Consider the following 26,020-nt stretch of genomic DNA (forward strand, 5'->3'; position numbering starts at 1 on the left):
TTGCACAAGTAAGAGACATTTAAAATAAACAAGTGTAGCTGCTTACTGAAGACTACGTTTCTTCTTTGAAGTTTCTAAGCAATAGAAAATCTGATTATGTTACTTCTGTTATGGAACTAATATTCAGGGAATGGTATGTCCTTATCCTGCAAATAGTTGTGAACATGTCTCATGTCAAATTATTCTGAATTATTTTGACAAAAGTCTTTCTAGTGGGGCAAAATAAAAGGAATTCTAAAGAAAAACACCCCAAAATATAGGATTTTGGTTTGTTTTGTTCTACATCTAAAAATTAAATTCATTATCTTTACTCTTACATCTAGAAAAATAGCGTGTTTAGCATTTACATGGCGAAACCAAATCACTTTAGTTGTTCTTTTGTGCTGGGAGATTTTTTTACCATGTTATTTTGAACAGGGTCAAAAGATTAACCCACATACCACCCATTTTTTTATGACCTAATGCAAAATTAGAGCAAATAGAATAGGATTATCCAGTCATAATCTTTATTTTTCCCCTATTACCATGCTGAAAAAAACCTTCAGAAATGGCAATAGGGAGGAATTAAGGTGATAAGTAATTTTCTAACCAGCCCTAATGCAGAGATACTCCACTAGCACTGTTCATTGCAAACACTACTAAATACAATTATTGGAAACAGATTTGAAAACAAAACATGGTGATCACAAATTAGGAGGTCTTACAAACCAGGAAAATGTTTACTCTGGAAAGAACACTTGTACAATTAGGAAAAGAAGGATTATGAGCTGTATAATGGTTACATAGCTGCCTGATTGCAAACTACATAGATCATAGTCTTCTAAAAAATGTGCAAGCCAAAGGGCAAAGACATTTACAAAATAAGGCATATACATTAGCCAACTTTATATCCCAATTCCAAAGATTTGATTATTTAGTAACTTCAGAAAGAATACCAAGGAACACCTGAATTACTCCTACAGAAAAACAAAATAAAAATAAATTAAAAAATTGTGAATATACTTAGCTTGGTGAAATATTTGAGGGATAGAATTTACAAGATAGGATTAGGCAACAATTAGAATGAAAGTCTTAAAATGAGAGATATCTGAAACAGCAAACAATCCTAAGATTAAAAGTATCTGCCTACAATACATGAAAAGACTAAGTGTGTTCTTAGAGTCTGACAGAAAAACAAAAATCTCAAACAAATGAGATGTGTACATTGTATTACAGCAATACAGGAAAAACAGCAATTTAGGCCACAATGTATCCAGTTTCCTTCTGCCTTGTGTGAGTATAAAACTCTTACTCCTTCCCTCCTCCTTCCCTCTCCTCTTCCCTTTCTTTTCTCTAGCTCTTTCTCTCTTTCACAGGAGCTCTAGGAAACTGGTAAATTCTTGCTGTTAGAATACAGCTCCTTCGCACATAGGAGCTAAAAGGCAAATCAGAACACAGCAAAATGAAAATTTTCATTATCTCAAAACTATAGTAATTCACTTCATTTTCACCTTATTTTATATGACATTTTAAAGAGCACAAATAAATACAGTAAGTATTAAAAAAGACTCTTTTTTTTTTTTTTCCATTTTCTTGTGGTAAACCAGTATTAACTTCCTTTTAACATTTTAAAGGTTACTCAATAATAGCTTCACGGGTCTCATTATATTTTGGCCTGGACAGGAGCATGCTGCAAGTACGTTTGAAGAGAATAACACGCTTTTTGAATTGTATCAGAATGTCTTTAAGGAAGTTTATGGGAAAGAACATTTTCCTTTGCTCTATGCCTTTAGGTACAGCACAATCTTATGTTTTTAAAGGATGGATTCTGTTCATCAGTGACAAGAACATGTCGCTTCCTCTGTCCAACATGCATTTTTCAGGACTAATACTTCACTGCTATTATTAGACAACTGCCGTAATTGAAAACATACTCAGTTGTCTATTATAATAACTTAAATGAACTGGAGATGTGATGCTTCTTATGTAGCTAAGAGTAATTTTTGTAAATGACTAATCCATGTCAACAGCTTCTAATTTTCTTTATCATGGTTGCCAGTTTTGTCAGCAGCACAGAATAAAAACACTGGGAAGGGGGGGAGAAGAAGAGAATAAAGTAACCTTCTAGCTTACTAACTTTGATTACTAATTATATAAAATTTATAACACTAGGGATTCCTGCAGAAGGCATGTTTGCGTACAAACTCATACAACACCAATCTGGCTAGTTTAAGACAATGTCAGAGGAAAATAGGTCTGTCTGAGCTCTGTACCCTAAGATTTCCTTCTGAACAGGCTGATCAATTCATTCTTTAGTATAACAGAAAAAAAGAAGAGGCCATTTTTACACCATTATCTTTTAATTTAAAATACTGTACAGGATGTGAAAAATCCAAGATCGCTATCACTGTGAACCCGAAGCAGTTCAAACTTCTGTGTTCACAGCCCAGACTGCAATAGCCATAATTCTTGTTAAGCACTTCCTAACAATCCCAGTCAAATATCCCGTCTTCCTCCTATCCCTGTTCTCACACTAAGCTGATTTTATTTAATTCTTCATCACACTCAAAATTCCTCTCATACAATCAAGAAGCCGTCACACAAATTCTTCTGTAATCCTAATCTTTCTAAACCATCTCTGATCATATTCCAAATCCTTTTCTCTTCAAGAATCCTGTATTTCTGTCATCAATATAAACTCAAACTGAATACCTCTTGGATGCAGCTCCTCAACTCCAATTCTGCTTGCCCAGATATTGCTGTTATCACTCTACCATTACAACTCCTGATGTTGCTGCACATTGCTGCTTTCGTCCTACATGACTTCTTTCCTCACAGCACAGGCTTTTCCACTGGACTGCAGTACACAGCACTCCCTATTGCAGAACATCTGTGGTTCTCCAGATGTTAAAGCAGCCTCAGCTGCTGGTCTGACAGGGATTTAACACAGGTCTGCACTCACTAAAATCCACCTAGAGAGCACCCTAAGGGCAGAAGCAAAAAAAATGTTTGTGAGAAAACAGGATGTATGGAATCTATTATTATCAAGTAATTACAAACCTGCATAGCAAGCAATATGCATGGTCAGTTTCTGTTCTAACACTTGTTTTGGTTAAATAGTCTTCTCCTCTTTCATCTTCTTTCTTTCAGCATGGTTGCTAAATGTAGAGCTTCTGCTTAAGCCTGGCAGATACAACCTATTCCGAAGTGATTATTTTTTCCTTACATTTTCTCTTTGTCTATTATTCCTTGCTATCCTCTATCCCAGAGATTACCCTTATATATACTGTCCTCTCAGTAGCTGTGTTTACCCTCAGTCAGCAGGTTGGATTTGCAAAAGATCACAAAGGAAGACATTAGATTTATTTAATATAACTTTATAAAGTACAGTTAAGTCTTGAAGGCTTTGAATCAAGTGGATTTTGCCACATTACATACACTGCACACAAATCACAGTCACTTCAAAACTACAAGCTTATTTTAGATCCTAATCCCCCTCCAAAACTGTTTAACAATTCATTTCCATTTGATTCTTGAAACAGAGTTTGTAATCAAAATTACATACACTTTTAACATTACTTTTTAAACAACCAGAGCGTAAGTGGTAAGAGAAAAAACACTGTTGCACAGCTGGAAAATGTTCACAAACACCCTGTTTGCTTTTTTTGTTCAAAATGCTTTCACTATTCAAGTAAAGCTTATATACTCCTTAACCTGTTGCAGGCAGGGAATGTTCTACCCCATTACAATCCCTAATAACAAAGTGCATTTTGTTGCAAAATAACTTGCCACCATAGTTGACAGTATCTTACAGACAAGAGTAGACAGTATTAACTTCCTTTTTTCCTTCCTTATCTAAAATAGATAAAACTGCATTAAGTTAAAGAGGAAAAGACAACACAGTGTATGTTAATTACTTCTAATAATTGCTAATTCCCTGCCATGAAGAAATTGTTTTGAGCTGTGAAAGAATATGAACTCCAACTATACATGACCTCAATGTTTACAATTATATATAACTATATATAAACGACAGAGTTTGGGGCAGGAGGGGCATTTTACCTTGCAGCACGGAATCGTTTCTGTTTCTGTCTCTGGTTTTCAAACAAGATGGCTCTACACTGACTGTTGATCAATGGATACAAAGTCCAGTCATGTGAACTGAAAACAGAATGGCGGAGGGAAGGAAGGATAACACTGAAAAAGACAACTTACTACACAATGCCAATGCAATTGCTACTTCACTAGTAAGAAACAATCTCAGTAAGTTTTCATAACGCCTATACACACATGCCTAACCAAACAATAAACTAAAACCAGTAATAAACTTGTTTCAGTTTATTACTCAAGATCTCCTGTTAGGCTTTTCAAATGCTAGTGGCTTTGCACCATATTTTTGGAAAACATGCAGAGTACCATTCTCAGGTACATTTCTGCCTTCTGTACACATGGTAAATATTCCTGCTGAATATATAGCAACTTCTGAGAAACTGCATTAAAACCCCTTTTAAAGCATAACTTCATTTTTTTCAAACTTTTCCATCAGAGGCATAGAATTACAGAGATTTTCTGTCTATAAACACACCCAGTAGTAGCCCATCCTGGTTTGTTCACTGTGCGTTGTCTTAGAAACTTCTGTACTCCCGGAAAATGACTGCTCTCAGGAAGTCCAAGGACCCTAATGCAAAAAAAATCATTCATAAAACTTTGAAAAGTGCTAGCTAGTTTACATATTATCCTCTTCCCTTCACCCCAATTTATGTATTTCCCACCAGGAAACTTCGTCAGAAAGACGTATGTCCAAAGATGTCTTTTCCCCCACATGGATATGAATGCAGGGTTCACCTTCATTTTTTCTTTCATAATTTGTTAGAAACGTTGCTTTTTTTAGACACTTTGGTCTTCTGGTCACCAAGTGGGAGACAGTATCTACACATTTATGTTTGAACATTCATATGTATAACAAAGCTCAACTCACTGAATTGGCAAAGGAAATTATTAATTTTTTTTAATTGTGTTTGGAAAGAAAAGGAGATTAAAAGATGCATGACTGGATTTATTTTAATCTAGTGGAGAGGCAGAGCTACCATGATATAGACCTTTTGTTTAAGTTCATTAAAATATGTCTGCCAAAGCTTTAGAAGTTTAGGATCAAATTCAATCGCACCACAAAGTGTTCATATACCAGCTACAGTACAAATATATCTTTGTAAAAACCAAACATGATGCACTGCTTTCTTAGACTGGCTGAATATTGGCACACACCTAAATGCTTATGCTTTTACATAAACCTGATAATACAAACTTGTATTTAATAAACCAATAACAGAGCTAAAAATGAAACAAAGGATACTTGTTAACTTCTCACTATAGTAAAACCCAAGGAACCTAGCTGATTTCAGAAAATGTTTTTGAAAGTCACACTTGTCCAGAATTTAAAAAAGCAGCTCTCCTGTTCCTAGGGACTTAATAAAAATTGGATTATTGTATATTAGACAATATTTATGCTGTAACAAATCTTCAGGGAAAAAAAAAAAAGTTTAATCTTTATTCTTCGGCTTTGTCTAAAACCACTAATACAAAGTTTCACTCTAAAAATTCTGTAGCTATGTAGTTACCCCGAGGGATGCAGGGGAATCATTACACGAACTTGTGAAATCCATGCAGAGGACTTTGTACAATTCTGAGGAAGTCATAATGGCTTTTATTATGGAACTCAGTGATATGTTTTAATGATTTTGTCATTTTTTATCATGGTTGTGCTTAACTTTAGTTAAGAGTTTAGCTAGGAGTTTAGCTGGAGGAACATACTGACTATACTATGCAAGAATAAAGATCCAGGTTTGGTAGTCACTATAGCCATAGTTTCTGTCAGGTACTCGACTAAGCTACCTCAACTCACAAACCTTTAAAGAAAGGTTGGCTTGCACAAACAGGAAAAGTATATTCCACTGAATCTAAAAAAAATAATGTATTTGATTATATTTCCTGGATGTGATGAAGTCAGAAAAAGCAGACGGCTATGTACATTCCCACCCTTTGTCAGGTCCTTCAAGAAGCAACAATCACCCAGCTAAGTATCTTTAAAAATTGACAATATGAAAGGTTTGCTGTATCTCCACCAACTTCAAACAGCTTCAGCATCAGCATTATCCCAGAAGATACTGGCAACAAATGTCAGTTACAAGAATGCCACCTACTGAGTGGAGCTTTGTGCTTCATGAAGTACACGCTTTCCTCAGAGCTCTGTAGCTCAAGAGCACAGCCTAACCCTACCTCATTTCATGACCACAGAACAAGATGGCTACTCTCTGGATGGCACATCTTACTTAATGAGGATATATAACCATCATTAATATTAAAAGTCTTGTTAATAAATTTTTTTAAAATTGCATTAATCTAATTTTTCCAGATAAGGGAATAATTGTTGGCCTAAAAATGAAAAGCCAGTGAAAAACAGATTACAGAGTCAGGCTGTCAAATGTGGTAATTAACATAACACTCATTCCCCACTGGTTGTAGCAGCCACCAGGCTAAGTGACACATGCAACATTTTTGAAACAGTGATACAAGGGTTCATTGTGTAACACAGCTTTTTTGGAAATAGTTGCCTTCTCAGGCTTGCAAGATAGATATGTTTCATACTTAAAAACGCAGAAAAAATCTTTTAAACTGTATGAAGAGGTAATAAGCTCTTCATGGGCTAGATCTGTTTCCACTGATCTCCTACAGTGAAGTATAATACTGACTGTTCTTAATTAATGAGGATACAGCTAGAAGTGATCCATAAAGAAAATTTTAAATTGAGCAAGTGGCAGCAAAAGCTTTTGGCTTACTACTAAATGGGAACAACCTAAGCAGCAGTAGTAAAAAAATATTCATAAGAATTACAAATCATTCATTACTGAACAAAACTATGGCAAAAGTGCTAATTCAATTCGTATGTTAATTCAAAGTTATGCTGTACCTAAGAAGGCAGTCTGTTAGTAAAACATGGCCTCTCTATTTGTCACTTATAAACCTCACAGCATTAAAAACGTATCTGAGTGGTGGACTTCTCTAAGGATACAGAAAAACTGGAATCCTGAAGAGCAAATGAAATGCTGAAAGCTTCAGAAAGCATTAACTTATGAGGAAAGGTTAAAGGAATTAAATTTGTTAAAAAAATTGAAAAAATATAGAGGGAGAATAAAGATATCCTAGAAGAGCAAAGACTTGGAAAATTTTAGGTAGAATGTCTGGACAGACATTTTAAGCATATACAATTCTGTCTCAAATAATTCATCTATGTCTTGAACATCTCTTCTGGCCTTACCAGCATGTAAGAATATATGAAAAGAAAATCTAGGAATCTTTCAATCCTGCAGTATCACTGTGAGCAATCATTCATCTTACAGAACCCAGGGTGAAATGGTTCAGATGTGCTTAGTAGGTGGACCTAGCTGTCTTAGGAAATAAAAAATGGAAAAAAAAAAATCAGGGTCTCACTGGCTTCACAGCATTGGGACTATATGCTTCCTTCTAGGTAGCCCTAATATCTGACTGTATCAGTATTTACAAGTGGTGTTTCCATTTCACAAATTTTTACGAAAACAAGTATCTGCTCTTTACCTTTGGCTAAGAAAATTCTAGTTCAAAGCATAAAATAGGAAATAAGGCTACATCATTTTCTCATATACTTTGTTACAACACACTGAACCTTATTCCTCCAGGTAGGTCCCCCTGCACTACCTAGGCTGGTAGCATGATTACCCTGATCATGTAGAAAAACATTGTAGGCTGAGTGTTGGCAAGCTCATTTATCTCTGCTTGACTCTTCTGTGTAGGTACAAAATTGTAAGGCCATGCACTCACAAAGTAAGCAGAATGTCTGAGCTCTGGAAATTCAGTTCTACAACTTGTTGCATGCTGAGTGGGGAACACACATATAAAACCTGACTCTGAAGCATTACAGATCAGTGGCTTAGAGACCTTGTGACCCAGGGAATCACAATCCTTCAATCTCTTTTCCATCTCAAGCTGTAATTGTTGCAGCCTTTGAAGAGGTTGAGCTGAACAAGACTGAAAGGGACTACTGGAAGGGTCAGTGCATTCAGTTCCACCCTTATTGCCAGCAACCAAGTGACAGATGTCTTGCTCAGGAAGGTTGACAGAATGTGTATTCCACATGGCACTACATTTTTTTTCTTGTAATCTGTAACAATCAAACTGTAGTAAAATGAAAAAATATAGCTATAAAATTCATATACAGACAAGAAAGAAAACCAACAGCATGACCAAATTTTTAGGCTCCTGCAACATTGGAAAGTTAGATAAATAAAGCTGCAAATGAAGGAAATGCAATCCCTTCTGCCCTAATCTTTCTCGTAGTTTAAGGCTAAGAGGGACCACTAAGCACTTCACGATTTCAATTACAATGACACTGCTAATCACCTTAACACTTTGCCTGCCTGCAGCCAATGTTTTACTAGAAGACAAAAAATTGTCAAAAAAGCTAATTCACAAGCCATAGAGGAAAGAAAATTATTTTCACTGACTTGAATGGAAACAAAAAAAGGCCCCTGAAGCATGGCATTAAGGCTTAATTTCTCAGCTTCAGAAACTGATTGTTCTGTTGTACCATCCCATCAATAAATACAGTAATTGACATCTAAAAATACCTTAAGAGTTCTTCTTGTCTCTTGTGTGCTTGGTTGGCTTTTCCAGAATTTCACTCCTCATTGCTGTTTAAAAGCCTTTTTATAGTGCCTCATCTAAATTTATGGATGACCAACACATATCTTCTTCACTTTATTCTCTTGAAGCATAACATCATCTTTCTTGCCTTTGTAACTAACCCATGTGGCAAACAGCAAAATCCAGAAAACAGATGGCTCTCCTCCCTCCTACCTGCTTGGCTGTAAGAAGACCCCTATGATTGATTAAAGAGGATAGACTCCCTTTTGACTCATGTAATGAATAAAAGATTACTCACATCAGCAGGTGTATTGTATTATTTAATTGCCTTAATATACATGCTCATTTTCCCTTTTGCAACCATAAAAACATATACTAAAATAATAATAGGGTGAAAAGCTCTTGTTTGGTGACATCCAGCACTGGGAGGGGGTTCATTTTCTGAGGGTTTATAGGCTCAACTATAGCAACTGTTATGAATCTCAGCTGATAGTTTAATTAAATTACATTTAAGTCTAATTCATTACAAGTAATTTGTTACTAATGGTGGGTTTAACAGTTGTTCATGTACATCATTGCAAAAGCTTTTAAATTACTGGATTTACTCAAGTCTTTATAGATTCTTTTTTAATATTCAAATCAAAACGGATTATGATCTGTTTATCCTCTTTGCCAAGGCGCCTGCAGAACAAGAAAAATAAAGTCAGTCATTTCTGTGTGAAACACATAGTGCATGACATTCCTGTAAATGGTACAAAAATATGTAAGTGAATCCATGTTTCGAGCACAATATAAAGTTGTGAAATAGGAAACTGAAATTTTTGAGTCAAGTGCATTACCTAAGAAAACACTGAAGCATAATCTGAAGCTTTTACTTTCCAGAAAAAAAAAATAGGTAAGTTTTAGTAATGTGGCAAACGTTTTAGCTCCAAGGTAAACAAATCTCAAACAAACATACAAAGGTTAAAAAAGGTTATGAGAACTGTATATGGGAAACATTGTGTTGTGTACTTAATAACCCCATGGATACACCCCTGAGTGTTCACACCTTATCTCACATGCAAGAACAAAGTGATCATAATGCATTATTACAAAGCCATAGAAAAAAAAGAGTCATTTGGAGTAGGAAGAGTCAGCTATAGGCAGCTAATCTACATTTGTTCAAAAACCTGGACATCCACATACGTATGTATCATGTAACACCATAAAACTTGGCAAAGATTTACTTATCGGCTTCTGTATATGCCTAGATAGAAAGTTAAATTAATTTAAAAAATGTACAAGAAGTTAACTGTGTTCTTCAGATTTGAGGGATTTCAAGTCTATTTGCATCTCAGTAACTGAAGTTCACCCTTCCCAACACACATCAGGTCCTTAGGCGTATAATTAACTATCCGTTTTCATGGTTACTGTACCTCCACCGCAGTATGCCTCCTACAACTCAAAGTTACTAAAATAAAGTCCTCATCACTTAAAACAGGCTTAAGATAAGTGATAAAAGGCAAACAAAAAAATTCAACTGCACAACTCCCAATCTCAACTTCTTCACTCATTAAAAAAAGTAAACCCAAATACTACTGCTGAAATGTTTGAGACAAATATTTAAGACAGCTCAAATAAAATTTAAATCAGCATTCTCACTTACTGTGCATCCAGAAAACTATGCTCCACCATGAATTAAAAGTTCTCCTTGGACTTTCATCGAGTTTCATTATGTTAGTAAAAAGACATAGTCATGCTGAATAGACCTAAAGGGTTTGTCTATTTTGAGAAGATTTTCTTGTGTTTGAATGCAGCTTTGAAGAATCAAGTAAGCTAACATTACACTGATTATCACTGATGAGCAAGAGTAAAGCAAAGCAAATTGAGGTCATCAGCCTGTCAGGTATCCTGACAGTCTTGAAATGCACACACTAAGTTATGTAGCACATAACCACATAAACGACTTAACCCTAAAATGTTCATCTTGTAGATTACACTTCAATTTTATAAGCTTTTTTCATAAAGACTGCCTTTAGGATTTATTTCCACTTTAAATAATCACGAGTTTTGCATAACCCTTAAGTTTTCTGAGATGAACTCGACACTAAAAATAGTCTCTCTCTTTTGAGGAGAATAGAGGAGCCAGAGTTGTGATCAAAATATGCGTTTCTCTAATTAAAACAATAAATGAAGATATCTAACTGATGCAGTTTGTTGGTTTGTTTTTTTTTTTTTTTAACAAGTACAGTGTTAGTGTGCCCGCAAATACAACTAAAGACAGGGTTTAGACTATCTGCTAATTATAAAGCGGATGAACTTCAAGTATCACTGCCATACAACCTCATTACTCACCCTCTTGAAACTTTTGCTTTTACAGCAGAAACACATTCTTTCTTAAAATAGGAGAATGCTACCATTATAAGTACTGATATTACTATAACGATTTTTCTATTCCTTTTAACAGAGTAACACTTTTTTTGACACATTGTACATAGGACTTTCTATTGATTCTAGCTATGTTCTCATCTAAGTGAGCCACTAAGGAGACAAACACATTTGGTGTCTGAAACAATGCTGGAATATTGACTTGGTGCACAGTGTTTATTGCAGAAACAAAATAGCTGTGGGCTTTCTTAACACTTATATAAGGTTACAAAAAAAAAAAAAACTAAAAAAAAAAAATAAATCTGGAAGCACAGGACCCATTTTCCTAAATCTATGCAAGACCTAACAGGTGTTCATCAGGACTACTGATGACATTTAAAAGACATTTAAGGCAATGTGCACAGTCATTTTCCTAGCCTACAAAGGCAGGACCTAAGCAGCATCATCAAATATAATCATTACAAAATAAGTTAAAAGCAAACAAACCAACCAGAAAAGCAACCCAAAACTCAAATAACTTAGTTTGAAAGTCAAGTTTTATTATTAAAAAGGTACAAGTAAAGGCCAATGGTGTTTTATTTATTTTCCTATTTCCAAGACAGAAAGAAGTATAAGGACTTTGTGCCTATATTTCTCACAACTGTAGGGCGAGGGTTCTTTTAAGGGATAGGTTTTGGGGGCAGCTAAGATGCATACGGAGGATAACTTAAAATTCAAATGTGACTGTATGGCACCTACAGTTAGGGTTTTAAAAATCACCTCTAACTTGCTAAAAAGGTGAAGTATTGCAAATTCAAATGATTGAACTGTCAGGAAAAAAAAAAAAAAACAACCAAAAAACCCCAAGAATTGCCAAGAGGCCTACCTACAGATAAGAGAGACAGGACTTGCCGTACACAAAGCTGCAACTAACCATTGCCTTACCACGGAACTGCGAAACAATACAAATCTTCAAGTCAGTATGTCACCTTGTAAGTTTGACACAGCTCTTTCCATAGCTGCTTCTGCAACTAGTATTTCAGCAATCTTGATGCTCAACGGTGAGTTACCTGCATTAAATAAAAACAGAAATGAAGGCTGATGAGGGAAGTTTTACCTCTTCTCCTTGCAACCGCGCAGATAGAACTGGACATTGTGTCCGTGCAAGGAGATTTTTGCTTTGTCTCCAGAGCACTGGGTTGGTTTTTGAACTTCAGATCTTCTTGAATGCTTAAAACCTCCCCTCCCCCCCACAAAGGAAAAAAAAAAACCACAAAAAACAAACCCAAACCACCATGCAAAACAACTCAGAATTAACTATTTCCGCACCCAGCAGCCCTTTTAAGAGATGGGTTTACTCTTTCTTCGCAGTTTCACGTAGATTAGTGCCTGTTTATGTCTCCAGTTACAAGCGATAATACTATCCTTGCAATTTTCCACACAGGCACACAAAAGCTTTGCGAAGGAATGCTGCCTGAAGATGGCAAAACTTGAGCAACTTCCCAGTATGTCCCGTAAGCAGCAGCAAACGGAATCTCAAATGAGAAATCCCCCTCCAGGAGGGACCCCATGCAGAGAAATAGGCTTTGTTTTTAAAAAAGAACCATAAAACAAACCACCAGAAATGTGTCGTCGTTCCCCCCTCCCGCACTCCCAGCACCGCTCCCGGCACACACACCCGCCCCAGAACAGCCCGGCTACCCTCTGCTCCCGCCGCCCCGGCGGAGCGCGCTTGCGCCGCCAACTGCCACACGGGACCGCGGCTGCTCTGGCCTAGACATGTCCGCTTCTTCTTCCTCCTCCTCCGCAGCCGCGCTGCGGCCAGTCACTCACCTGATCTTTGACATGGACGGCCTTCTCCTGGGTGTGTAGCTTTTGCCCCTCTCCCCCGCCACGGCCTGGCCCCTCGCTGACCGAGCACACCGCGCAGCCGGGCCCAGCCCGGCCCGTTGGCTCGGGCGGTGAGGGGCTGTAGCGGGCAGCCCCTTTCCCTCCCTGCCGTGACGCGCCGCCCCTCCAGCGAGGCGCCTCCCGAGGCCAGAGCGGGCTGTCCGGCCGTTCCTTGACGGTCTCAGCGCTGCGGGCGAGCAGCCAGGGTACCCGGGGGGGTGTTGCTTAAACGCGTTTTACTTCCTTGGCCCACTGCCCCCTCCGAACGTGGGCAAACTTATGAATTAAAAGGTCCAGGGCTGAGACTGAAAAGGGAGCTTACGCTTGAATCACCGGTGGAGGACTGAGTGAAGTTACGGTGACTGAGTAGAGAGGTGAGGAGCACATTGGGGTTAAAAGCCATGGGGAGTGGATGTAGGGAACAAATGGGTTTCCAGTTTGCAAAGGGCCCTGACACGGAGAGGTCGCTACCAGGGGGTGGCTTCTGCTGGGTGGGGTTGTCCAGGAGAGCACTTTTAAGTGTTTAGAGCTGCAGTCTGCAACTGAAAAGCCCGGGAACTGCTGTGATAGTCAACTCCTCAATTGTAATTTTGGTTTCAGCTTCGCAAGGTTATTCTGAAATCTGTTGCCTTCCGTGCTACAGCTGGATTGCACCTTGAGGTTTGAATAGTCAATATGACTAGAGCAGCTTTTAAGTCTGTTCTTAACTATTTTCTGAATCAGGGCCTTCTACTGTGTGTCTCCTGTAGAATAATGAAGTATTTTTGTATGTGCCTTAGTTTTTTAAATATTCCATGTGGAGTATCACACAGGAGCCAGCTTTGGATGTGGGTGAATTCTTCAAAAGTGTGAACTTGAGGTGCCTGCCTTCTTTCTGCAAAACCCAAGTTACGGCAGTTTCTGGAAAGACTTCTGTGAAGTCTAATGAATTATTCTGCGGGAGAAGTGCGCTTTTCCTTTCTTCAGGTCTGTAAGAGGTGAAGGCTATTCAGTTATTGTGGTTTAAAACAAAAATGGTTTTACTTATATTGTCATAAGTCAGATAGTTTCAGTAACTTTACAGCTTCAGTTGGCTTCAATTTGTTTCATTTGCACTCTCAATACATCATATGAAACAGTGATTAAGTTATTTCATTTTCAGTTTCACCACTGAGGTCTCAAATAGCCTGGGGTTATGTTTGCTGGGGTTTTTTTGTTTGTTTGGGCTATTTTTTTTAGCAATTTCATTTTTATTTAGAACTTTCAGGGAAGTTTTTTTTTTTATTTGCATGCGACTGCTTTTAAGTGGAATTTGAAAATCTGTTTCATAGAGAATACTCACCTGAACAGGACAGTCTAGGTAAGCAATATGAATGTGTAGGCATTGATGTGGATGCATGAGATTTCTACATCAGTTTTAAATGTATTTGTTATGTGCAGGTATTGACAGTATAGGTGCTCTAGTTTTGGACAATAGTAGCTGAAGGCATTTTTCTGAGATGCTATCCTGTCGATGGTTAGAAATTGCCTTGCTATAACGTTCCAAACAAGCAAAACAATTTGAAGTTCTGAGTCATATTTAGTTCTCCAAACTCCTGGGTTTCATACAGTGAAGAAACATTAAAAGTACTCTAGATTATTAACTGTACCTCTTACTTGGGAAACTAATTATAAGGGATCCATAACTCTTGGACTTATGTTTATCAAGATTGAGACACTAGAGGTATAAACCCACTCCTTCCTGTTATTAAATTTATCTGTTGTAAAGTATAGCTCCAGAGAAATACTTTGTCACTTTCTGGATTCAAAATAAAATAGCAGACATAAACTGAGGCATGTTGTGTGCTTATATATAAAATATACTTATGTGAAGTGTTTATACACCCTAGTATACTTTATTTTTCTCCCTATGTATGAGGCAAGGCATCCTTTGCCTGATAAGTATTTGTTGTGTTGCGTTATGCTACAGTGTGGTTTTGATTTCTTCTATTTTAAAAGTTGCATAGAAAGAGTATATTGTATTTCAGTAGTCTTTCAGCTGTGATGAAAGCTATACTTATGTATAAAAATAATTAAAAATACTCTTAAGTGTCTTACAGTGCAGAGGCATAAAAGGGATACCACCTCGATGATTTCTGTAACATACACTTCCTTTCAGTGGACTTATGTTTCAGCCTCTAAATACTTCGAGTTTTGTCACAACTGTAACAATTTTTTTATAAACCTGTTTGTTTCATGATGAATTGTGGCCCTTAGGAGGCAGAAAAGCAGTTGGGAGACTGGTTGGACTTCCGCAGGATTCATAAATGTTTCAAGAAATTTGGAATAATTCTGGGGAAGGACTGAAATAAGGCGCACACAGGCTAGACACTTTCTGCCTAACCTGTGTGCTATAAACCTTCTCAATGAGACAAATGGTTATACTGATGTAAAGCTATGCGAGAAATAATATCCTATTAATTTTTGCACCAAAATTCTTCATGTGTCAAACAGTGTTAATCGAAGATGGTAAAATTAATTTTTTTTATTTCAAGAAATACATATTTCTCAAAGCTATAGAAATCTGCTTAAATAACTTCTTTTGAAAGAGCATGAACAAAGTTGTTGATATTGGGTATCTAAAACTATACTTTTGTAACTTTTTAAAGTACCTCCATAGCTGGTTGCATTTTTCAGAATCTGAAACTTTAGGTTTTGCAGTAATTTTCAGAGCAAAGTAGTGTGTGAAGAAGAGTGTGACTGTTTTTGGAAATTGTCACCTAAGCCTCACTGGTTTTGTAGAATGACTATGAATTGATCTATAAGCAATGAAAAATCGAGCATTAAATTGATCTAGTGTAATGTGCCATGAGCTTGCTTCCTATAGCTGACATACTTGCTTCTGATTAAGGAAGGTACGGTATCTTCTGATAGGAAGATTTCCAAAATACTAATGAATAATTCATAACTGTGAGTGTAAAATCCTTAAATGAGGTCTGAGGAGCTTACAAGGTTTTTGACCTTGGAAATAATCCAAGTGCTACCCTATAGAATTTGCATCCATATACTTCAGCAGCTAACGCTAGGCTATGTGAAAGTGTTGCTGAGTCTGATCTTCTGTGACTTCATCTCCCCCATCTCTTTAACATAAATGAGACTGATTAAGTTGTCCTTGAGTCCCACCTTGATACATCAGCTTATCTTCAGTAGGAAAGTTCTTGCCAGTGGAAGTACTTCATCCCTTTTATTCAGTCCTTCTGTATCCTTATTTGAAGTGTTATCTAACACCCTTTTTTCAGCATTTATAATCAATGCAGTTCACCCTTCTGGGTTTTTTACCCTTCTGGATAACTTTCTCTTTCCCTTTGAGATGTTGGATGGGATCTTATTTTTTTTCTTCTGTTGTTCCAATTGCAAGGAATTTAGCACACTAGAGAATAATGTTCTCATTTAGTAAGTGAAATTTGTGAACAGCACCTCTAGACAGCTTATTTAATATGTAAAATTAATTGAAAGACTTGTTTTTTGTGGTAAACTCCATCTGTAATAGAAAAAGCAGTCTTAGTGCTAGTTACTGCAGTTACAGTCTTCTTTATTATACATATGTAGCACGATTTAGTTGGTAGAGTTTGTAAGTGGTGCTCAATTTACTGTGTAGTATAAACCGGAGGAAAAGAAATCACTAGATTTTAATTTTTGATGTACTGCCATATTTTATTTTCTTTTTTCTTTTTTCTTTTTTTTTTTTTTTTTGCGTAACACTTCCGTAGGGTTAAATTTCTCCTTGCTTTTATACAGCAAATTCTAACAATAAATGCTCAGAACTTGTACAGTAAATTGCTTTTTTTTTAAATGCTTTAGTCTGTACCAACAGAAGACTACTCTTCAATGTAGTGTAATTTAAACTATTAAACCTACTTACGAGTGCACTTATTCAGCACACACAATACAGGATTAGCCGGCTAAAATAAAAAGCCGGAAGCTAGAGACCTTTGATACCTAAGTACTTTTTTTATAGTTGAGCTGTTTAATACCTGATTCTCGCATTTTAGCATATTGTAAAAACATACAAAACCAACACTGAGGATAGAGAAGCAAAAACTCTATATTGAATTTACACAAAATACACAACTGGAGTAATGCCCCCAAGGATCCATCTTCTCAACTACTCCACAGGTTGTATTTTTAGCTATGACAAGTGTTAGGTTTGTTATGTCATTGTAGCCAATAGCTACCCCACCACCAGAACACAGATAGGATTGAATATTGCCTTTGTTTTTCTATGACTAAACTTACAGGGGGCTGAAAATGTCCCATATTAGAAATTATATTCTATACAAGCTGCATGCATAATATTTACCTTTCCTAACTGACAAATGAATTTGTGAAAACTGCAGCGATACAGTATTTCTTAGCATTGTACTTAAAGCTGAACTAAAGCTAAATTAACATGCAGAGAACATCACACTTCAGATAGAAAGTGTAGTCATGTATGTTATTAAGAGTAGTGACAATTTTATGTAAATTATTATCTTTGCCAGCCCCTTAGTGTTGTAAAACAGCATCTTTACATAAGATAAGTCAACACATTCAGGTAGATATAAAAGTTGGTTTCTAAAGTAGCTTAGTTTTGCAAGATACCTTTTCCATAACTCAGTCGTGTTGGCCTGTACAGGCACAGGTATGCCAGCTTGTTCTGACCACACACAGAGGGGGGCAAGAAGTAGTTTAGGCAACTGGGATCAGAAGTTGCTGTATTTGCAGCTGCTGTCTCCTTTGTGTGGAGGAGGCTGTTGGATTCTTGTGTGCCACTTCTAAGCAACTTCTGCATGGCTAATCATGCTGGTAATCTCTGGTCTATAATATAGAAAAAAATTAACTTGCAGTTAAATTCATTGCAGTGTTGAGATTCACACGAGTTTTGGCATGTTTTCTTTCTCCCCAGTGTTACCTACCAATTGTCACAGAGGTCAGAACTCAAAAATTTACTCCTACTTTCATTTCATTGCACAAGTTGCCTAGAGATTACTGGTACAAGAAAACTGGTAAGAGTTCCATGGTGGAGTTTGCTGATGTGCATGCTTGTCATGGTTTAAACCAATCCACACAGGTCATCCACTCACCACCCCCCCCCCCCCGACCCTCCCCACTCCCGGAGGGATGGGGAGGAGAATCAGGAGAATGTAACTTCCATGGGTTGAGATAAGACCAACCCAGTAACTAAGGTATAACACAAATCACTGCTGCTATCGCCAATGATTATATTGATAAGAGAAAATAATAAGAGAATACAATACCACCGCCGAACGAGTTCGACCCCCCCGAAGAGAGAGTGTGCCCTTCCGGGTAGCTCCCAGTTACCTCCCTGGGCATGACATGCTGTGGTATGGAATACCTCTTTGGCTAGTTTGGGTCAGGTGTCCTGTCTCTGCTTCCTCCCGGCCTCCCTGCGTCCCCAGCAGAGCATGAGACTCACAGAGTCCTTGGCCAGAATAAACATTACTTAGCAACAATTAAAAACAATCGGTGTTATCAGCTCTCTGCCCAGGCTGGAAGTCAAAACACAGAGCTTGCACCAGTTACTAAGAAGGAGCAAAACGGCTCCTGGTAAACCCAGGACAATGCTGTCTTCTATTTTTTAGTGCGAATGGGAGGTTAAAACAGCTTCCTATTTCTTCTGCATCTGAGCAAATAGCACCAGTTCAACTACACATCAGTCCTCTCTAGATTGTCCTCCATTATGGCTTAAGTGCAGGAATTAATTTTCTTAGGCTGGCAATGTGGCAAACTGGCAATCTTTGAAGCCTATTTTCTGCCTCTAGGTAGTGGCGACTTACTTTCTTGCCATTCTCCATTTCCATCTGATTTTGGGGAACAAAGAATGAAACAAAAATAATGTCTTGCCCCTGTGTTCTATACTTGTATTTTGTTGCAAAAACAAAGATTAAGGATATTATTAGATTAAAATACTGCATAGATGCTTCATGAGCAAATTTTGGACGTAAGTAAAACAGCTCCTCATTGAGAATTAATTAACCATAAGTAAAGTAAATAAGATTTGTCATATACTTGAAAATTAGCATTTAAATTTAACAGCAAGGAAAATTTTGGCAAGGACATAACAAACATTCTAACCTAGAGTCTAACTTCTGTTATTCCCATGACTGATTTGCAAATTGTCCATCCACATGGTTGCCTGTTGTTTGTGGTTACAGTAATCCAGAATTGGATCTTACTTCGCCATCTGTAGAACAGGATTTTTTTTTTTTTTTTTTTTTTTTTCATTTCTGTAACTGTTACCACATTTCAAAATGCCATGGGCAGCATTAGCAGTGATCCCTTTTTCTCCCTGGGGGGGTAAAAGAGGAATGTTCTCAAGCTGAAGGATCCCTGATTTGATTTTAATATTGTACATAATTTACACTCAAATGCAGTTTATTTTTTGTGCTTATTTATTTATTAGTTGAATGACACCCAAAGCATTTAGTTTTGAAAGAAATAAAACAAAACAAAGCTGCTAAATAAATTAATCCCACTGTTAATAATGTGGCTTTTATTTTCTGACTGTTAGACACTGAGTTGTATAGAGGGCCTTTAGCAAGTGGAATGGTTTGTTTTGAAGGTGCTAGGAGTCTAAAGGTTCCCTTCAGTGATTTTAAAGATGCACAAAGCAGTGTGACTATTTGTAAAAATTAGTCTTTTTCTGTGCCTAAATGCAGAACCTGTTTGTAGATAATGAGGTTTTATATTTGTTGGCTGTGTACACTGTTTTGTATATAAAGTTCCAATTATTTTGCTTTGAATGTAAATAATAAGGTGCCATAAATGGAACAGATTTTCATATAAAGAAAAGGTGCATAGAATTTTACCTTATAATAACACTATTTCCAGCTGTTGCGTTACAGTTTTCTTTTTACTTAAGAAGAAAAACAACATTAACAACCTTGCATTTTTTATGCTGCATACCAATGGTAGTTACACTGTGTGCCACCTTGGGCCCAGGTCTGCAGCTCTTGTTCTTAGTAGTTGTAATTCATTCATGTAGCCTTTCTGTGAGTTGGCTAATTGAACTCTTTGAGACTGGAATTTTTAAGGACACCTTAATTTGTCTGGATAGTACAGTTTATCATCAAAATTCTGCTTTATGAATTCTGTTGTATTTTCTCCAAGAGACAATCTTAATCTTGATACTGCCATTTATACTTCTAATTTTGAGGAGGAGGAATGTTGGGCTTTTTTATTGTTTTTAACATTTTTTTTTTATTTTTAACTATATCTTAAATTTATTTATGTAAAATTAATTGGCAGCAGACCTTCATGGTGATGATAACTTTCCCAATATGGTCATTGCTGTTTTAAAGACCAGGAATTGTATTAAGCAACACAAAAGCCATTAAGCTAAATATCTTCTCCCTTCCAATATGGTATCTACTGCTTTCATTATGGGCAACTGATTTTCTTTTGCATGATGTAGAGGCTGCTAGTGATGGTTGCTGCTTCTTTTATGTGTTTCTGTTCCTCTCTCTATTGATTCTTGTAGTCGCAAGACTACTGAGAAGTATTTAACCAAGATAATTTTTGTATCTTACAATGGTTCTGATAGAGACTCCTTGATTTGTACTTTTCCTCCCCCTTAATAATAATAATAATAGTTAAAATATTAATAAATAATGTCAGTGTTCTGACCCAAAGTTCATTGAGGTGCTGCCAACCTGTATCAAGATTTGTCTTGGTACTTAAGAGAAAACCATTCTGTTTTATTTATCTCACTTTTTGCTTCCTGTCCTTCAATAACCAGTGAGGAATGCTTGTCTCTGTTTATTGTGGCTCTTTTTTTGATATCTGACAATTATTTTTTTCTTTTTTTTATATGTTTTGCTTCTTGAAGGGTTGTACACCTGTTGATTTACTGCCTCTATGCTTTCTGTTCTTGTGCAGCTTTTGCTAATTTTTAATTCCTATTATAATAAATACCATTTTCCATATTAGTTTGGCAATATATCTTAATGCTGTAATTTGAAACAACTTGTATATGAGTGGACACTGCTCTTTGCCAAGTATGGTTTTGCTGGCGTTCTCTGTACTAGTTGTTTGGGTTTTTAAAAATGTATTCTTACTTTTCTTCCTCCTTTCCCTTTTGGGGTATATGAAGTATTTTTTTTAAAGTCCTCAAATAAGTCTTACTTCCAGTAAACTGCATGCCTCTAGTGTAACAGATTTATTCTTAATTCTTGAAAGCTTTTCTTGGAACACCAGTTATGTATCTGCACTCCATACATTATTTTTTTTCCCCCTCAGTTTTTGCCTCTGCTGTGCCTGTGTGTGGTTATTTTGTGCAAGTTTTGGGCATGTGCAGTTTGTCAGGATAATGCAAGACAACTGCAAGGAAAGCCCAGTTTATTATTTGTCAGCCCAGTCATTCTAGCTAACGTACATAGGAATTTACTTCTGATCTTTGTTATTGTACAGTATGTAAGACATTATACAGTGTCTCTTTCTCCCAGCTCATTAATACATGTTCTCTGAGCTGGTGTAATAGGTCCAGCAGCCCTTTGCTCTCCAAAGGATAGGTGGATACATGTCAGTCCTTTGCAGCAGCTCAGTGCTTGTGGGTGCTGAACTGAATGCGTTTGCTTTCGAGCGGCTCAGGCCTCTTGTTCACTCCTGGGCGTTGATTGTCTGTTATACTAGTTCACTCAGGTTCTCTTCCACAATGTCACTATGTACTTACTGCAGTTGCCCACTGATGTTAGGAAATATTTTTGAACATGATATCTTTAAAATTGTGTTCTGCTTCAATCAGTACATTTGGGTGTAATGTAAACTGCCACAAAATAAATATCCAAATTAATAGACCCTTGTTTGATTACTTATTTGACTAGTCATGACAGGGACTTTTGTGAGTTGACACTGGTACTGTTCTTTTAGGAACATCTCTGTAAGAAAGAGGAAAAAGTTACGCTAATACTTGAATAAGAATGGAATGAAAGATACTTTGTGTTTAATGAAATAAATGGGATTATAGAGTATCAGAGTATCTGAAGTAGGGTTTAAGGTGGAGCATGAGTACATGGAGAGATAATTTCATCTGAAAAAAATGTTTTATGTTAAGGAATTTTTGGTTTGTTTTGTAATATATGTATAGAAAGCTACTTTGACCTGTCTGTTAAGGGCAAAAGAGTAGAATAAGGCATGACCATAAAGTGACATAACTTTGGATAATGTCATCATTATGCTACAAGACCATTACTGCAAAAAATTACAACATGTGAAATAGCTGATCTTTTTATGCTGGGACTCAGTCTTCTCTATAGCATTATAATATTATTGGACTAGCAAAATGTTCTTTGCTTTGTGGCTCATGGGATATGGCGCCACAAAGAGCATATCACAGTGCAATAAATTTCTAGTCTTTAAAAATTAAAAACAGTGTTTCATGGGGAACATATCTCAGGAAAATTAATATATTTTGGCCACTAAGGTACTGTAGTGTATCTAATTGCTACTCCACTGCCTAATAACTTGCATTGTTATTATTGTTGTAGATCATATTTTTATGGTATTTATCCTTTTCCCATTTTTAGTTAGGATGTCTTAATTTTCCATGAATGATGACATCTAAAAACAAAGAGCAAGAAGTAGTGTTCCTATTCTGGTTTTGTGTCTTCCAGAACTTTAAACTTCTTATTTGGCACTTGTTTGCAAATTGTACAGTATTGTAAAATGTAGGTTCTTAAAATGCTTGACTCACCATTGACTTTGCATATTTTACTGTTTATCATGATTTTGCCTTTTTCAAAAAGGAAGTGAACTGTTCCTCTTCCCTCTTTTGGAAATTGCCACAGAGAGCAGGTAATTAGCATGTGTACTTGGAGACACTGTAGATTAACAAGGTAAAATTGAAGCTCTAGGCTCTAAGGGTTAGATTTAAAAAAAACCCAGACGGCAAAAAAAAAACAAACCAAAACCACACCCCAAATTTGCTTTTTCCCCAGGGAATAATACAAGATGATTGGATAGTTTGTTAGCATGGTTTTTCTTTCCTCATTACCCTGGTTAATTGAGAAATGGCTGTATGCTCTTAGAAGTTTCTATTGAGGGGAAAAAGAAAAGCTATATTCTAAAATTTATAGTAAAAGCATGGAAGTTATCCCCCTCTTCACCTATTCCCTTTTCTAATACTGTAATTCAACATAGAATAGATTCATGTTTTCATTTTCTTCCTTCTGTTACAATTGCAGCTTTCAAGGGAACTAAAGCAAGTATTCCTGTTTGACCTAAAAGTCTCTGTATTTATATATAAAGAAAAAGAAGGTGGAATACTACTTTTCTTCTGTGTGCTCTTCAGTAGATATTTAGTTTACATTTCTCTTCATACTATCTTTCATATTGAAATCGTGAGCTTCTGTTCTCTGCTTTATATTCTAATTGTATGTACAAGAAATTACGTTAAATTGATGTTCTAACATTATTCCTAAGTAGATTTCAAACGAGCTACAATAAGAAATATTTTGTTTGTATCCATTCATTCTTTCTAGTTTAGATCCTACCTACATAGTTACATTTACCTTTCTTCTCTCCTGCTATTTCTTAAAAGTAGTCTTCTTTTTAAAATTAAAAATAGGCTTGCTTTTGAAAACAAACAAACAACTCTCTAAGTTTAGGCCCAGCTGAGATTTGGTCCTATTTTTGTAGAAATTGTTCTCACGGAAGTCCTGAAATCCTCATCTTACCTGAGTCTTCTCGACTTGGCAACTGATTTGATAGTGCTTATCACTGCATCTTCTCCAAAACTTAGTTCTGTCATGCCATTCTTTCTTTAGAGGTGAGCACAGCATGGAAATACATCTTTCAGAAAGATTACATTTGTATTCATGAGTGTTTACAAGGTGCCCAATCCGTAAGTGTTGTACAATATCAGAAGTGTAATAAGGTGTACCTTACAGATACTGCTCTTTCCTTTGGTAGGAGTTGACACAGGTGTTCTACCGTGACTACAGTTCTGTTTAAATAACATTACCTACTCCTTTCCTCCAAGCTCTGAAGTGTTTTATTGATAATATAGGCCCAGAAGAATAAATTAAATATTCAGTGAAACAGTTTACAAAGACAGGTATTGTATAACTGTAATCAGCGGTAGTCTTAAGTTTGAAAAATGTATTGCCCACTTGAATTGTCTATAATGGAGCCTTTGAGACAATTAATGGCTTCAGTACTAATATTGTAGATACTTCCCATTTCCACTTCAACAGCTACTTAAGTTCCTCTAACATTCCATGGGAGGGAGTTAAAATTCTGAAGTTCTATAATTAGGGTAGTGGGTACTATCAGAAGAAATCCCTTTCTTGAAGAAAATAGCTCTAATTCTTGTATAATTTCATTTTGTTTATTTGATTACCAGTAAAGTTTTAAAGCTGTAGAAAATACAAGTTCATAACAGAAATGATGACAGGCAAACGGCCTTTTAGCAGTACCACCATGAACTGTGTCAACCCAACACAAGGAAAAAGCCTCCAACCTTTTTGCTTATGACAAACTCAGTGGCTAAAGCTGCCCTTTACATTTTAGAGTGTAGGCTGTAACCATGTTCAACAGTGTTCAGCTCTGTTTTCTTTGATTGCATTTTTTCATGCAATTGGATTCTTACATTAATAGTTAGATTTGCTCTTCAGACAACAGAAAAAAAAAAAAAAAGGTGGTTGATGGAATACCATATTTGCATTTTTAGTTTTCAGTGTCTTTGAAAACTACTGTCCAGAGGCTATTAGGAAGATGCAGCCTGTGGTGCATTTGCTTCTTTTTAGAGGAGAAGGGCCCTTGGTGACCAGCTGTTTTATTATTATTGCAACTTGTAACCTTTTAATTATTTTTTCCTTACATTTAGCAAACGCTTAAGTTATGCTGTTTAACTGGATATGCAGCTTTAACTATACACCTAGGATATGCTAGTTCTTCTAACAATTTCAAAACATAATAGGCCAAAAGTTACAGCCGTAGGACTTCATCTCTTTGTCTAAATGTCATTCAAGTTCCAGTGGTGCAGTTTAGTATATTCAGCAAATGAAGCAGATGCGTTTTATTTTGCTGATTGTAAGCTTGAGTTCAGACCAAACAAAAGGAAATTACCAGAATGGGGTCAGGTTCGATAGTTGAAGATAGTATTTAAGAGTGTCTCTTACAAATGCAATTTTTTCAGAGTTATTTCATATTCAGGTGTAACTTCTGCTTCATTCTGCTTCATTCTGCATTTTGTGCATCAGATCTGTTTGGATAATGCTGAATACAGCTGCTTATAATTGTTTTCATAGTTACCATATATAGTTGCATAAGTAATGCTTACATTAATTGTTTCTAGCTGTTATTTTTTTGCCACACCTTGTTAAGTGTTAATCAGACTGATTTTTTTCCTAATTTCCTTAAACTTCTCACCCCTTTCTAACTGTGAAGCCACCTGCAATGCACTTTCAAAAGCAATTTTCACATTTACAAGTAGAGTGTTAGCAAGTTGTTGCTATGAAGCAAAGAAATTACTTTTTTTAATCTGATTTTGGGTTAGTAACTGTGGAATTGGAAGTGTGTACCTTATCTAATGCACGTATTCAGAAGCTGTGCGGTTCATTGTTTCTTGCTTGTACCATTATGACTTAATTGATTTCAGTAGATTTGTCCCTAATTCTGAGTAGAGATAGAAAGACTACTGGATTTTTATTGTTTTCTTTAGTTTTTGGATGGAGGGAAGGAATTAGAGAATCAACAAGGTTGGAAAGGATCTTTAAATTCATTAATTCCAACTTTTATCCCAGGACTGGCAAGTCTGCCACTAAACCATGTCACTAAAGGCTTCATCGATGTGTTTTCTGAACACTTCCGGGTGTGGTGATTCCACCACTTCCCTGGTCAGCCTGTTCCAATGCCTGCCCACCCTTTCAGTGAAGAAATTTTTCCTAATATCCAGTCTAAACCTTGCCTGGCACAGCTTGAGGTTGTTACCTCTTGTCCTATCACTGCCTGCTAGGGAAAAGAGACCAGCCACGTCTTCTCTCCATCCTCCTTTCAGGTAGAAAGTGATAAGGTCCCCACTGCACCTTCTCTTCTTCAGACTAAACAACCTCAGTTCCCTCCGTCCTTCCTCATAAGATGTGCTCCAGGACCTTCACCAGCTTCACTGCCA

The 26,020-nt window shown here is 36.6% G+C and overlaps 2 protein-coding genes across 18 annotated transcripts in view; one reads left to right on the top strand and one right to left on the bottom strand.

Moving 5' to 3' along the window:
* The window catches only part of STS (steroid sulfatase), a 106,268-nt gene extending 93,037 nt beyond the window's left edge, over positions 1-13,231 (bottom strand). Inside the window, exons 1-6 of one of the 17 annotated variants that reach the window (XM_065677489.1) lie at positions 12,835-13,227; positions 11,947-12,071; positions 8,640-9,336; positions 7,951-8,187; positions 4,042-4,657; positions 2,692-2,963 (exon numbers count right to left, since the gene is read on the bottom strand). The gene's annotated coding sequence lies outside the window, so the exon portion shown is untranslated. Of the gene's footprint in view, positions 1-690; positions 2,066-2,320; positions 2,964-4,041; positions 4,658-7,950; positions 8,188-8,639; positions 9,337-11,887; positions 11,910-11,935; positions 12,072-12,330; positions 12,636-12,679 lie in introns of those variants that run through there. The other 16 variants (XR_010612273.1, XM_065677502.1, XM_065677493.1 and 13 more) reach the window with 16 other exon arrangements.
* The window catches only part of PUDP (pseudouridine 5'-phosphatase), a 73,667-nt gene continuing 60,345 nt past the window's right edge, over positions 12,699-26,020 (top strand). Inside the window, exon 1 of the mRNA XM_065677504.1 lies at positions 12,699-12,865. Coding sequence (XP_065533576.1) covers positions 12,781-12,865 — 85 coding nt within the window. The 5' untranslated portion in view covers positions 12,699-12,780. The remainder of the gene's footprint in view (positions 12,866-26,020) is intronic.

This window comes from Lathamus discolor, chromosome 4 (genome assembly GCF_037157495.1).
Source record: "Lathamus discolor isolate bLatDis1 chromosome 4, bLatDis1.hap1, whole genome shotgun sequence".
Taxonomy (NCBI): Eukaryota; Metazoa; Chordata; class Aves; order Psittaciformes; family Psittacidae; genus Lathamus; species Lathamus discolor.